Source organism: Podarcis melisellensis (assembly GCF_964234715.1).
Source record: "Podarcis melisellensis genome assembly, chromosome: 1".
Taxonomy (NCBI): domain Eukaryota; kingdom Metazoa; phylum Chordata; class Lepidosauria; order Squamata; family Lacertidae; genus Podarcis; species Podarcis melisellensis.
In genome coordinates this window covers 126,672,583-126,686,700 of record NC_138528.1, presented here as the reverse complement: position 1 = coordinate 126,686,700, position 14,118 = coordinate 126,672,583, and the positions used below count along the sequence as shown (strand labels likewise).

General features: G+C 41.9%; 1 protein-coding gene across 2 annotated transcripts in view; it reads right to left on the bottom strand.

Annotated features, from left to right (window-relative positions):
- Positions 1-14,118, bottom strand: part of PARD3B (par-3 family cell polarity regulator beta) — a 582,358-nt gene that overhangs the window by 347,162 nt on the left and 221,078 nt on the right. For both annotated transcript variants that reach the window (XM_081906208.1, XM_081906209.1), the window contains exons 13-14: positions 8,063-8,186; positions 1,454-1,550 (exon numbers count right to left, since the gene is read on the bottom strand). In XM_081906208.1, coding sequence (XP_081762334.1) covers positions 1,454-1,550; positions 8,063-8,186 — 221 coding nt within the window. The remainder of the gene's footprint in view (positions 1-1,453; positions 1,551-8,062; positions 8,187-14,118) is intronic.

Sequence of the window (14,118 nt, the reverse complement as noted above, 5' to 3'; positions counted from 1 at the left end):
TTTCCCCATCCAAACATATGCAAGGCACAGAAGGAGGCTACATTCTTCAGATCTCTACCACTTCCTTAAGAAAATTGTCATTGGGTAATGAGTTATAATGAAATGGAAAAAAAAGTTTAAGGCAATCTTTGTTAAAAGACCAGAAGCCTTTTTGCTAGGTATTATTGGTCAAGACTTGCCAAAAGAGTAGAAGAATCTATTTATGTATGCCACAACAACAGCTAGGATATTACTAGGCCAAAAATGGAAAGATGACAAGATGCCAGCGAAAGAAGAATCACAAGTAAAATTGATGGAATACGCTGAAATGGCGAATCTTACTGGGAAACTTAGAGGCAAGGACAACAGAGACTTTAAAAAGGATTGGGAACCTTTTATGGTGTACTTACAGAAACATTGTAAAGAATTGGAGTGACTAGCAGGGATTGAGCAAACACAATAAAGAAAACAAACATAAAAGTCAAGGTGTAACAATTGGGGAAATAACAAAGCGTAAGATGTAATTTGAAAAAAAATATGGTATAAAATTGATGATGCAACAATATTTAGCTAAATGATCACAAAATTAAGGTAGAACACAATAGGCAGGAGAAGCAAATATTTAAAGAAAAGAAGGTTGAGGGAAGTCATGGAAGGGTGGTGTGTGGGTAGGGAGATTGGGATTTACATATTCTTTTTGCGATAATGTTGGTTCTGTTGAATATAAAATTGTAAAACTTAATAAAATTACAAAAAAAAAAAAAGGAAAATTGTCATTGGAAGAACATTAGGCCAGAGTCACACTTGGGGATTTGGGCATGCCTGAGAGACTGCAATGAAAATGTATGCAGACAGATATGACTCTGCTTCTGTCTGAGCCGGCCACCCTAAATAAACTTGGGATTCAGTTTCTGCATGGGCTGCAGTTGTTGCATACATAAATAACCTTTTCTGACACCTAGAAATTTCTGTCTGACTTATTCCCAACAAAAAGGGCTCTGTTTTTTTAGGGAAAGTAATTTTAAACATTTTTTTCAATTCATTATAAATCGTTTCCTAATACACTTTTACCTTTTCACGTGTCCAACACATGCGAAAAAACATTCCCTCAACTTCTTTACACTTCCAACACATATCTGATTCTGTTTTATAAATCTTAGCCAACCTACTCAGTTAAATACCATCCATGAATCATTTCATTTAACTAAGATTCTTAACCAGTTTCAAACCCTATTCAAGAATACCAGCAAAGTAGGGGACATTATTAGCCTCAACCGAAGATAATGTTGGTGCTAATGTATACCATAATAACCCTTGAAGATTAGGGGGGGGGAACTACATCTAAGCAATAAATAAATGTGTTCCGATGCAAATTAAATGTCATAAAGCAACATGTGGGCTTTTTTTACATATCATGTAGGAAAAGCATTCCTATCACCAAAAATAAAGTTATAAATAGTAAGCAGTTTCAAACCTTTGATTATAATCTGCAAGCAGCTCATCAGAAGGATGTGGAGGCAAAGGGGGTGGGATTTCATTTTCAGCAATGCCACTCTCAGATGTATAAAGCTCTGAAATTAAAGGGGGGAGAGGAGGAGTAATAAACTACGGCACCACAAATATATTACGTCTGTTTGCTGATCAAGAACCGAACCCGCATGTCTCTTGAAACTAATAACAAATTATAAAAAATCTCCAAACTAGCCAAACTAGAATTAAAATTACACCAAGCAGAAAATGCATCCCTTAGGATTTTCAAAAGACCCGATTTTTCCATTTGAACATGCATAATTAAAGATAAACATATTGAAATCCTCCTTATGGTAGAATAGAGTCAAAGTTTATATTGGTTTTATTAATTTCAGCGGATAGTCTCTCACACACCAAACATACACTGAACTAAGGATTGAATAAAACATTCAATAGGTGCATAGCTGCAGCACACCAACAGGCCATTATCTTTTCTAAGCATTTGGCCATAGATTCATAGAATTGTAGACCCAAGGATCATCTATTGCAACCTCCGTGACAGATGGCCACCCAACCTCTGCTTGAAAACCTCCAAGGAAGGAGACTCCTGGTCCTGAATGGAGTAACTGTGCCCCTGAAGGACCAGGTGCGCAGCCTGGGAGTCATTTTGGACTCACAGCTGTCCATGGAGGCACAGGTTAATTCTGTGTCCAGGGCAGCTCTCTACCAGTTCCATCTGGTACGCAGGCTGAGACCCTACCTGTCTGCGGACTGTCTTGCCAGAGTGCTGCATGCTCTGGTTATCTCCCACTTCGACTACTGCAATGTGCTCTACGTGGGGCCACCTTTTAAGGTGACCCGGAAACTACAACTAATCCAGAATGCAGCAGCTAGACTGGTGACTGGGAGCAGCCACCGAGACCACATAACACCGGTCTTGAAAGACCTACATTGGCTCCCAGCATGTTTCCGAGCACAATTCAAAGTCTTGGTGCTGACCTTTAAAGCCCTAAACGACCTCAGCCCAGTATACCTGAAGGAGCATCTCCACCTCTATCGTTCTGCCCAGACACTGAGGTCCAGCGCCGAGGGCCTTCTGGCGGTTCCCTCACTGCGAGAAGTGAAGTTGCAGGGAACCAGGCAGAGGGCCTTCTAGGTAGTGGCACCTGCCGTGTGGAACACCTTCCCACCAGATGTCAAAGAGAAGAACAACTACGAGATGTCAAGGCATTTTCAAGGCTGCTGGTCCCTTATTTTCAAATCTGTAAGTTGACAGCTATGGCTAAACCACAGAGCCTAGGACTTGCCGATCAGAAGGTTGGCGGTTCAAATCCCCGCGATGGGGTGAGCTCCCGTTGCTCAGTCCCTGCTCCTGCCAACCTAGCAGTTCGAAAGCACGTCAAAGTGCAAGTAAATAAATAGGCGGGAAGGTAAACAACGTTTCCGTGCGCTGCTCTGGTTCTCCAGAAACGGCTTAGTCATGTTGGCCACATGACCTGGAAGCTGTACGCCGGCTCCCTCAGACAATAAAGCGAGATGAGTGCCGCAACCCCAGAGTCGGTCATGACTGGACCTAATGGTCAGGGGTCCCTTTACCCTTTACCTTTAAGACTAACACAGTTTCACCCACAGAACTTGCCATCGTGCTCTTGGAAAAATAAATAAAGCCTTAGCTAGCTAGTCTATGAGGTAAAGGAGGATGCAATTCTTCTGTTATGTTAAATGCACATCATGAGTGGTATTCAACTAAGTTTTACCGAAAGTAGACTTACGGAAATTAATGAACCTAAGTTAAGTTCATTAATTTCAATGGGCCTACTCTTAGTCAAACTTCATTGACTACCACCCCATAATCTAAACAATTTTTATAGCAGATTTGAAGGAGGAACTCTATCTGTGTTGCTAGTTGCTTTTAAAACATTTACCACTCGTGTATACTTGAGCGTATATGAAAGTCTTTCTCTGCTGGTTGCCAGAATTAAATTTCTGGTTGCCACAGGCAGACGCATTCCTGAACTATTATACAAAAACTTGTATTCGTGACCTAAGGCTTATTTATATTATCTGTTATCCTGAGCTAAAACTGTACACCAGAACCTATTTCAATTTGTGATTTATCACTATAATCAAGTGGTTTGATATGGAGCTGAAGTAATTTGAAAATGAGACGAGAGCTTCTGGAGAAATTGAAGACCCTCTCTACAAAAGAGGAAAGTGGTCATTAACTTAAACATACAGAAATGAATGTAGTTATTTTGGAAATATTAATGCTAATACATCATATTAATATGTCCTAAATGCACGACAGTCCTGTTTGTTTTTTTGGTCAAGGCAAGACAGAAATAGTAGGGAGCAAAATGAACTGTGCTGACACAATGGGATTTCCTGTATGCATAAATTAATCTGAATTAATGACATCTGGCATTAATAGCATGACTGTAGCCCAATGAAACAGAGGCTGGAAAATTTTTTTGCCTTTATAATGAGGATTGCAAACTGTAGTCATTTTCAGTTGGTAGATCAATCAACCAAAGCTTTAGTTGATTAATCAGTGGGAACCAATTTTAATAGTAGTACTGCAAGTTAAAGATATGCTATTTCCATCCTAGTGTATTGACTAATAGACAACGAAGAAGAAAAATATTCAATATAGCCTTATATTCTAGAATGAATGGCTGGCTTAGAAAAGAAGAAGTAAATTCTGTGTTTTCTTATACTCACCTTAACATCTGAAAAAGCCACCTTATTATGAGGGGAGGATAACATACATATTTAAATGTAATTATTAATGAATTGCTTATGTGGTAGATGATTAACCAACTAAAATCCTTTATTTGATTCACAGCCTTGGTATGAAGTAACATTTCTCTCCGTAATGTATTCTTGCTTACACTTAATTTTCAGAGCCATTTCTTAGGGCAAACATTAGAACAAAAACCTGTTACTTAGCCACAAAGATGACAGCAAATCCCTTGGCAGACTGGTAATTTTTTTGGGAAGTTACAAACCTTCTGATGAGGCAGATTCCAGTAATCTTTCAGCAACAGAAATGTGAAATTGCTGGCACTGAAGTAAGACTTCTTTGAAGAGGTTGTACTAAAAAAAAAATGCTGTCTCCGCACAACAGTTTGGCAGAGGAACAAACTGAGGACCTCTGGGTGGCAAGTATTAGATTATTCATATAAAAATAGACTGAATGCCCGCATTTCAATATTGGATTTTAAAGATTCTTTTATTCAACTACCCATAGGCAAAGCAGATTTGGTGGTTTTTTTTAAAAAAAGATATCATTTAGCAGTGTTTTTTTAAAATAAAAATCTATATATTTTCTCTTTTACATGAATATTAGATTTCTTTTAAAACTCAAAGTGAGTTGGTAGAGGACCTGCGTATTTGTGTTGGGTTTATAGAAGTACACTACAAAAGAGTACCAGGCACATCAATTAAACATTTAAACTCTCAATTTGAGGAAACTCACTATGGCGTGCACCAAGTTAGTATGCAGATGATACCCAGCTCTACCTCTCTTTTAAATCAGAACCAGTGAGGGAGGTGAAGGTCCTGTGTGAGTGTCTGGAGGCGGTTGGAGGATGGATGGCGGCTAACAGATTGAGGTTGAATCCTGACAAGACAGAAGTACTGTTTTGGGGGGACAGGAGGCAGGCAGGTGTGGAGGATTCCCTGGTCATGAATGGGGTAACTGTGCTCCTGAAGGACCAAGTGCGCAGTCTGGGAGTCATTTTGGACTCACAGCTGTCCATGGAGGCACAGGTCAAATCTGTGTCCAGGGCAGCTGTTTACCAGCTCCATCTGGTACGTAGGCTGAGACCCTATCTGCCTGTGGACTGTCTCTCCAGAGTGGTGCATGCTCTAGTTATCTCCCGCTTGGACTACTGCAATGCACTCTACGTGGGGCTACCTTTGAAGGTGACTCGGAAACTACACTTATCCAGAATGCGGCAGCTAGACTGGTGACTGGGGGTGGCCACCGAGACCATATAACACCAGTCTTGAAAGACCTACATTAGCTCCCAGTACGTTTCCGAGCACAATTCAAAGTGTTGGTGCTGACCTTTAAAGCCCTAAACGGCCTCGGTGCAATATACCTGAAGGAGCATCTCCACCCCCATCGTTCTGCCCGGATGCTGAGGTCCAGCGCCGAGGGCCTTCTGGCGGTTCCCTCTTTGCGAGAAGTGAAGTTGCAGGGAACCAGGCAGAGGGCCTTCTCGGTAGTGGCAGCCCTGTTCAGGGAAGTTTTTAACGTGTGATATTTTACTGTATTTTTGGTTTCTATGGAAGCCGCCCAGAGTGGCTGGGGAGGCCCAGCCAGATGGGCGGGGTATAAATAATAAATTATTATTATTATTATTATTATTATTATTATTATTATTATTATTATTATGCCTTAATGCCGAAGACTGAAGTCCGGACCTCTCCACCTCAAATGCAATTTCTTTGTTCAGTTACGTATGCCTACGCAATTCTTACCTAATATTTTAAGGATCAATTCTTCCCTCTCTTCTCATACGCAGCCGCCACAGATCACACCACATGACATTCAGGGGTGTCCTCCTTTTCAAAGGAACACCCCACAAACCAGCAAGTCCTTATCTGCATGAGAGCTCTATAATGTTCCCACTTGCTTGAATCGGGGGATCTGACTCCATTAATGCATTGGAACAGCATATGCAGAACTACCGCTGACCCTGTGGAAAATGGTTATCTTTCCTTACTAGGGCACAGTGAGTGAGACTCACTTATCTCGTTTCCGATCGCTTGCGATCAGCAGCTTTGTTTCAACACCCACTTCCCTCTTTCAAAAGAAAAAAAGCATGATCTGCTTTTTGCCCCTGGGCAATTTGGCTTCAGGGACCACACATTCGCTCCATAAGATGCACAGACATTTCCCCTTACTTTTTAGGAAGAAAAAAGTGTGTCTTATGGAGCGAAAAATACGGTAAAACCCTGACATAGCTGCCACACCATAATGAACTAAAAGAATCAGGGAGGATCAAAATGGCTGCAATCACTTCCCTGGAAAGCAAGCAGTTTCTGATGGTTGTGCTCAGACATCATCGGCTTAGAGTTATGTGCAAACATGGCCAACTTTTTAGAGTTCATTTCTCTATATTCCATACTGCTGGAATCTGCAATCTATGGATAAATGCAAGCAAACCTCTGTAGCTCAATACCCTTTGAATCAACACAACTATATGAACAATTGCAACCTTCACACTCATATTAATTTATTGATATCTCGATTCAAGGAATTTAAAGCCCTGCCATATGTACTCTAATAGCCTGTGAAGAGCCAAAGGTTCCCTACTACTCCCCACACTGCAATGCAGGCTAGAAAGCTACAGAAAACCTCAGACTGGTTTTCTCTGAATGGTGGTTGGCTGAAAACACTCCTGCGTGAGGTCAAGCAGGATCAGTATGGTCCACGCTGGATAGGTGTGTTCGGCTACAGTAGAAAATAAAAATAAATAATTTCTGTGAATAAAAGGAAAAGACCAAGAACTGCCTTGTTTGGGCTTGCATACGTCTATGCGAGCAGACTCAGCAAACTGTTATTGAAATGGGAGGGGATTGCTGGTTTGTTTTGTTCTTGTTTTTATTATGTATTATGTGTTATGCATTTTGTAAGGTAAAGGTAAAGGGAGCCCTGACCATTAGGTCCAGCCGTGACCGACTCTGAGGTTGCAGCGCTCATCTCGCTTTGCTGGCCGAGGGAGCCGGCGTACAGCTTCGGGGTCATGTGGCCAGCATAACTAAGCTGCTTCTGGCGAACCAAAGCAGCGCATGGAAACACAGTTTACCTTCCCCCTGGAGAGGTACCTATTTATCTACTTGCACTTTGACATGCTTTAGAACTGCTAGGTTGACAGGAGCTGGGACTGAGCAACGGGAGCTCACCCTGTCGCGGGGATCTGAATCGCCAACCTTCTGATTGGCAAGTCCTAGGCTCTGTGGTTTAACCCACAGCGCCACCCGCGTCCCTTCTATGTATTTTGTAAAGAATAATAATAATATAATTCAGAGTTTTTAAGGTGCGTTACATCTAACAAAGCAAACAACAGGGCTTTTTTTTTTCAGCCAGAACTCAGTTGGATGCCATCGCCATTATAAGAGAACAAGGGAGGCATTTGTTGTGAGTTGTAGAACCTCTTTTTCTAGAAAAGTAGCACTGGCAAACAATACACGTAAAATATTAAAAACAAATAACTAAGAATACATCCATAAGTCACTAAAAGCAACACTGGTTGCCGCCTTAAAACCAGATACACAAGTTTAAGAACACAGGGATGAAGAACTGTAGGAAACAAACACTACAGCTACACTTTCCACCTGTAACTGTTTTATATCCAGTCTTATGTGTTGGGCCAGCAAGCTAGAAACTGTCACTTAAAAAGTGGAATTTGTGCCAGGAATCTAATTTGCGGGTTCTGAGTCAGCTCTTCCACCTTCCCTGAAATCTTCACGTCTGCACTTACTCTAATTAATTGCCTTCGAAGTTGAGGAGTTTCTGAAAACAAAGTGCCACCAAACACACACACACACACACACACAAAAGGTTTAAAGCAAAAGTTAAAGTAGGATGCGCAACACTCACCTTTCAACCTCTCCTGAGGGTAGCAGGATCCAAAACACTGGACAGCAGCATCACTCCGTCTCGGAATGGTTGTAGAATTAACGTTTCCCTCAAGATCCAGTCTTGGAAATGGTACAGGAGGCTCCTATGAGGAAGACGGATCACATTTATTGATGTAAAAAAGGGATAACTATCACACTAAATATATCAGTCTCCCTATCTGCTACTCAATTTGTACATTATTTATGAAGTGTTTATTGCATATTATCAATGCTCAGAGCTGAAAACAGCCTTTTTTAAAAAAAGAAGAAGGCATCAATAGTCACTGATGAAGAAACAAAGAGACATCCAGCTTGAAAAGAGTCCTAGAATTTAATCCACTAGGTAATGATCCCAATTACTTCAGCAAATACAGTGGTACCTCAGGTGACATACGCTTCAGGTTACAGACTCCGCTAACCCAGAAATAGTACCTCGGGTTAAGAACTTTGCTTCAGGATGAGAACAGAAATCGCGTGGCAGCAGCGGGAGGCCCCATTAGCTAAAGTGGTCTTCAGGTTAAGAACAGTTTCAGGTTAAGAACGGACCTCCGGAACGAGTTAAGTACTTAACCCGAGGTACCACTGTATAAGGACTACTGTATATAAGAACTCCAGTGAAAACCAGAGGAGAGACCACTAATTTTCACTTATTTGCCCCATGTCCAGAATGGAAATCAACCCAGCAAATGCAACCTCGGGTTAAGAACCTCCAGCTCCGGGGCCTCCAGTTGCTGCTGCACGATTTCTGTTCTCATCCTGAAGCAAAGTTCTTAACCTGAGGTAATATTTATGGGTTAGCGAAGTCTGTAACCTGAAGCATATGTAACCTGAGATACCACTGTATTATTATTGTCCAAATCCAGTTACCATGTTACCAATATATTGCAATGTTATGAAACTTTTACCACATCGTGGTAACAGTTTCATAACATGGCAATATATGGTGAATCACAATGTGTGTGTGTGTTATGTAAAGAATCACAATGTGTGTGTGGGGGGAAACATGAAGTTCCTTTTTCTAAAGACCCTCACTGCAGAGTTGGGGATCTCAGCCTTGCCTTGCAAGGCCCAGCACCTTGCAAATGTTTTCTGCAACAAAATGCCCCCTTCATCAGCTTCTGTTCAGCATTCCTTGCAAAAAAAAACAACCCACACTACAGTGGTCCCTTGGGTTACGAACTTAATTTGTTCTGGAGGTCCATTCTTAACCCAAAACTGTTCTTAGCCTGAGGTGCGCTTTCGCTAATGGGGCCTCTTGTTGATGCCGCACCGGCGGCACGCGATTTCCGTTCTCCTCCTGGGGCAAAGTTTGTAACCCAAGGTACTACTTCTGGGTTAGCAAAGTTTGTAACCCGAGGTGTTTGTAACCTGAGGTACCACTGTATTCATGCAGGCAGCATGAATGGCTATCCTGCCAGCAGTGACATCAGTTAGAACTGGCTACATAATTGGCTACATAATATTGTGGCACCATTCCTGATTAGCTGTGATCACCTACGAGTGATTCAGAAAAGAAAAGGCATTTGGGGAACAATAAGCACTGAAGTAGCAGCGTCCAGGAAAAACAATGGCGCCAAACAGGACTGGGGAAAAGAAGATGGATATTCACAGACTCCAAATGTGTGGTTTTTTTTGGAAAATATTTCTACCACAACAAATTTTTGGCCTGAAAGTGAAAACCGGAGCATATTCGGCACAGTCCCTGATTATGCCCATCAAAAGCAGAATGCAGAATAGCGTTTCTTCTGACCACAACTGGCTTTCCATTATTACTCCATCTGTGAAGGCAGCTTGTAGCCTTGTCAAGACAAGAAAAACTGTGCCAATGGTAATTTTCTGACAGCCAGCTGGTTCCCTTCTCTCAGTGGCTGCCACATATGCTCTGTAATGAATGCACACCAGAATGGCTTTGGAAGTAAATGGCAAACCCTTTGGCTTTTCAAAGTTTCCCTCTCGCTCATCAATAACAATTCCAAATTCGTTCTGACATTTGCTTTGTAAAAATAAACAATTTACTAAGCAGAATTAGTTTTGAAGGACTAATTAACTGTTCTACTGTAAAAAAAACACACAAAAAACCTGAATACGATTCCCTCACATCCATGTCTATTAAAAGCACTCTGCCTTCATTCAAAACTATTTGCAAAAACATGCCAACTTGGCCTCTATTTTGCAAATCTGAATTCACAGGCGAAGTAGATCTTGCTTTCAAGGTGCAATTACTTTCAGCGGAGATATATATATATATATATATGCAGGTTTTGGTGTCCTCGGGTGTCTTCCCGTGTAAAAGTTGGGGTGTCTAGGCGACGTTTCGACGAGGTCTCACTCGTCATCTTCAGGCTGGTGCTTTCGGCTTCTTGTTACTGGAACAGAGCAGGATCTCAGTGTTTGAGTTCCTATAAATACTGTTGAGGGGGTGTGGTGTATAGCCTCCAATGTTCTGGGCAGAGAGGAAGTTCCCAGGCTAGTGTGCCTTTTCTTCTTTTGTTCCTTAATTACTTGAGGGATATCTTGAGTGATTTCTTGAGTGATATCCTGAGTACCACTTAGGTGGGTCATTAGGTGTGGATTAGTTGCTAAAGTCTTTGTGTCTTGACCTCTTGAACTTTGTGAAGAGTTTTTCTGAGAAGATGGCTGTACTGCACTTAGTTGTGCTCTGGCTTGGCTTCGTGTATAGGGGCGAGCTGTGGTTTTGTGGCCTGTGTCAGCCAGATCTGTGTAGGGATTGCAGGGGGGTGCAGCATCCGGAGGTGCCACCATGGTTTGGCTACTGGATGGTGTCTGTAATTTATCTGTGGAGAGGGTCTGGGTTTGGGTCTGGTGTGGTTGATTGGTGATGGCGTTCTGTGTGCCTCTGGATCTGGTGTCAGTTTTTGTGGGGAGGGCTAATTTCCAGATGTCTGGCAAGCGGGATGTGTCGTCACGCTTGTTCATGTTGTGAGGGTGTTTCTCTATCTCGATGGCTTCCATGATTATTCTCTTGTGGTGATGTTCCGGATGCTGCACCCCCCTGCAATCCCTACACAGATCTGGCTGACACAGGCCACAAAACCACAGCTCGCCCCTATACACGAAGCCAAGCCAGAGCACAACTAAGTGCAGTACAGCCATCTTCTCAGAAAAACTCTTCACAAAGTTCAAGAGGTCAAGACACAAAGACTTTAGCAACTAATCCACACCTAATGACCCACCTAAGTGGTACTCAGGATATCACTCAAGAAATCACTCAAGATATCCCTCAAGTAATTAAGGAACAAAAGAAGAAAAGGCACACTAGCCTGGGAACTTCCTCTCTGCCCAGAACATTGGAGGCTATACACCACACCCCCTCAACAGTATTTATAGGAACTCAAACACTGAGATCCTGCTCTGTTCCAGTAACAAGAAGCCGAAAGCACCAGCCTGAAGATGACGAGTGAGACCTCGTCGAAACGTCGCCTAGACACCCCAACTTTTACACGGGAAGACACCCGAGGACACCAAAACCTGCATTCCTGTACCCGTGAAAATCTACGAAAGCATATATATATATATATATATATATATATATTTTCTCATTAGTTCTCATATATGAGTTCTCATTAAAGCTTTTAGACCATTTCAAAATGGGTTGGTATTACAGCCAAACTACAGTTAGTTGAACTTGTTTCCCTCTGAAATCAGTGGGATAAATTAATCGTGACCTAAGTCCTACTGATTTCTGAGGAAATTACATTACATTAGCTTAGTCTGGATCCAGCCAGAAGCCTGGCCTCCTGAGCAGACCTGGCTTACTTGAAGAAAGAGTTACTGTATTTTTCTGTGTATAAGACTAGGTTTTTTTAACAAAAGAAAATAGGTTTAAAATTGGGGCTCGTCTTATACACGGGTAGTGCTTAGGGGGTGTTTTCTTAATTTGGAGTCCCCCAAAATAGGGGGCATCTTATACATGGCGGCGTCTTATACATGGAAAAATATGGGAATTGCACTGACGCCATTTTGATTTATTGCTGACACGGGGCTTCCCACCTCCTTCCCACCACATCCCCCCAAATTGGTTCCAGGGGATTTAAGAGAACCCCCAGAACAGTGCTTGGGGAGCAGAATCATTCTATGGGGCAAGTTACAATTGCTTGTGCAGATGGGAGTGTTCATCACAGACTGGCACTGAATTCCACCCGACACCCCAAAAAACAATTTTTTCTTTGAAAGCAGCTTCTGTTCTCAAATATTTACGATACAGCTCCCAAATTCTCTTATATGGAGAATTCTGAATACCTCACAGGGGCAAACTATTACTAAACACACATACCTTATAGGAGAGGCAGCTGTAAATTAATGGCAACTGGGGTGGTGTTGGAAAATCTGCTTTTCTAGCTCTCTGATAAACAACAGAATCAATAGCTTAACAACTGATCAGTACGCTGCCTAATTAGAGAGCATTCAGCTAGTGAAACAGAGCTGTCATGAAAAGGTTCCATTAGTGTCCCAGCCAATAAGAAAATAATGGATTTTTAAACATATCCTGCTGTACTAAGCTGGGAGGCAGCAGGGAGGGAGGCAGCTCAGGTAAGGGAAAAGGGTCATGCCCCATTTCGCTATAGTCTTCAGCCGCAAATGGAGTTACAATTGAACTGCAAGCACATCCTATAAAAATTAATTTCTGTTTAAAATGAGTTTGATTCAATAAAAAGCCGCTTGTATATTCTTCAAAGAGAATGTGCTAGAAGCGTGGGTGCATTTCGTACGTACATAGCCATATTTTTTTGGGGGGGAGGGGGGACTCAAACAGCTTTTAGTACAGGATTTCAATAGGATATTCAACTGTGGGGTGTTGGTAAATTTGAAGAAAAAAAATGTAAGTGAAGGCCTGTTTCAGAAGACCAATAGGACCCTAATTTGTTGATAAAAATTGAACACAACTATACATCAAAGGTACAGTTGTTTTCATTTTTAATTCTGATATAGAGTCGCTTATGTCCATTCTTCCTCATGAACAGCCCCTGTCATTGCACTACAGTGAATAAGAATTACAAATGTCCCTATGTGCTATTTCGTCCTGTTTCTCCAATATACACAGAAAAAACAGTTGGTCTCTAAGGTGCTACTGGACAATTTTTTTATATTATTATTCCAATATAAACATTATGGTAAATGGAGTAAAGCGTAAGATTTCCTGCTCCCCCATTAAACCACAGTGCTTAGTTATTGCAAAAAACAGGTAGACTTCAATAAATTTAGTGGTGGTTGTTTGCCTAAAAATTCATAAATGGAGAAGGGTAAAAGGTAAAGGACCCCTGGACAGTTAAGTCCAGTCAAAGGTGACTATGGGGTGCAGCGCTCATCTTACTTTCAGGCTGAGGGAGCCAGCATTTGTCCACAGACAGTTTTTCTGGGTCATGACTAAGCTGCTTCTGGTGAAACCAGAGCATCACATGGAAACACCATTTACCTTCCTGCTAGAATTGTACCTATTTATCTACTTGCACTTTGACGTGCTTTTGAACTGCTAGGTGGGCAGGAGCTGGGACAGAGCAACGGGAGCTCACCCTGTTGCGGGGATTCGAACCGCCGACCTTCTGATTGGCTCAGCGGTTTAGACCACAACATCACCCGCATCCCTTAAATGGAGAACACCTCCTTTGGTTGCCCAATTATTTTGGGTTGCAATTGTATTCTGGAGCTCCTCTCACAATTTGTAAATTATTTTCTGAAACCATTCATACCCCAAGTTACATCCTGTATACAGGACAACGTATTGAATTAATAGACTGGAGTTGATAAACGTAGAGTCCCCAAAGAGCTAGAGAAGGGGAGGTTTTCTGCAGCTGGCCAATGATAGGAGAACTGCTAATATATTAAGACAGTGCCAGGCCTTAACCACCACAATTTGGGGGGGGGGGGAGGTAGGAGCCAGATATTTATGGAGGAGACAATCCAACATTAGAAGAAGCAAGACACTGTTTCTTGGGTCACCTGCAAGCTAGTCACTTGCTCTTTGAACAAACCATGGTTATAACAAACTATGCCTTAGTATTATGCCTCTCTGTAGTA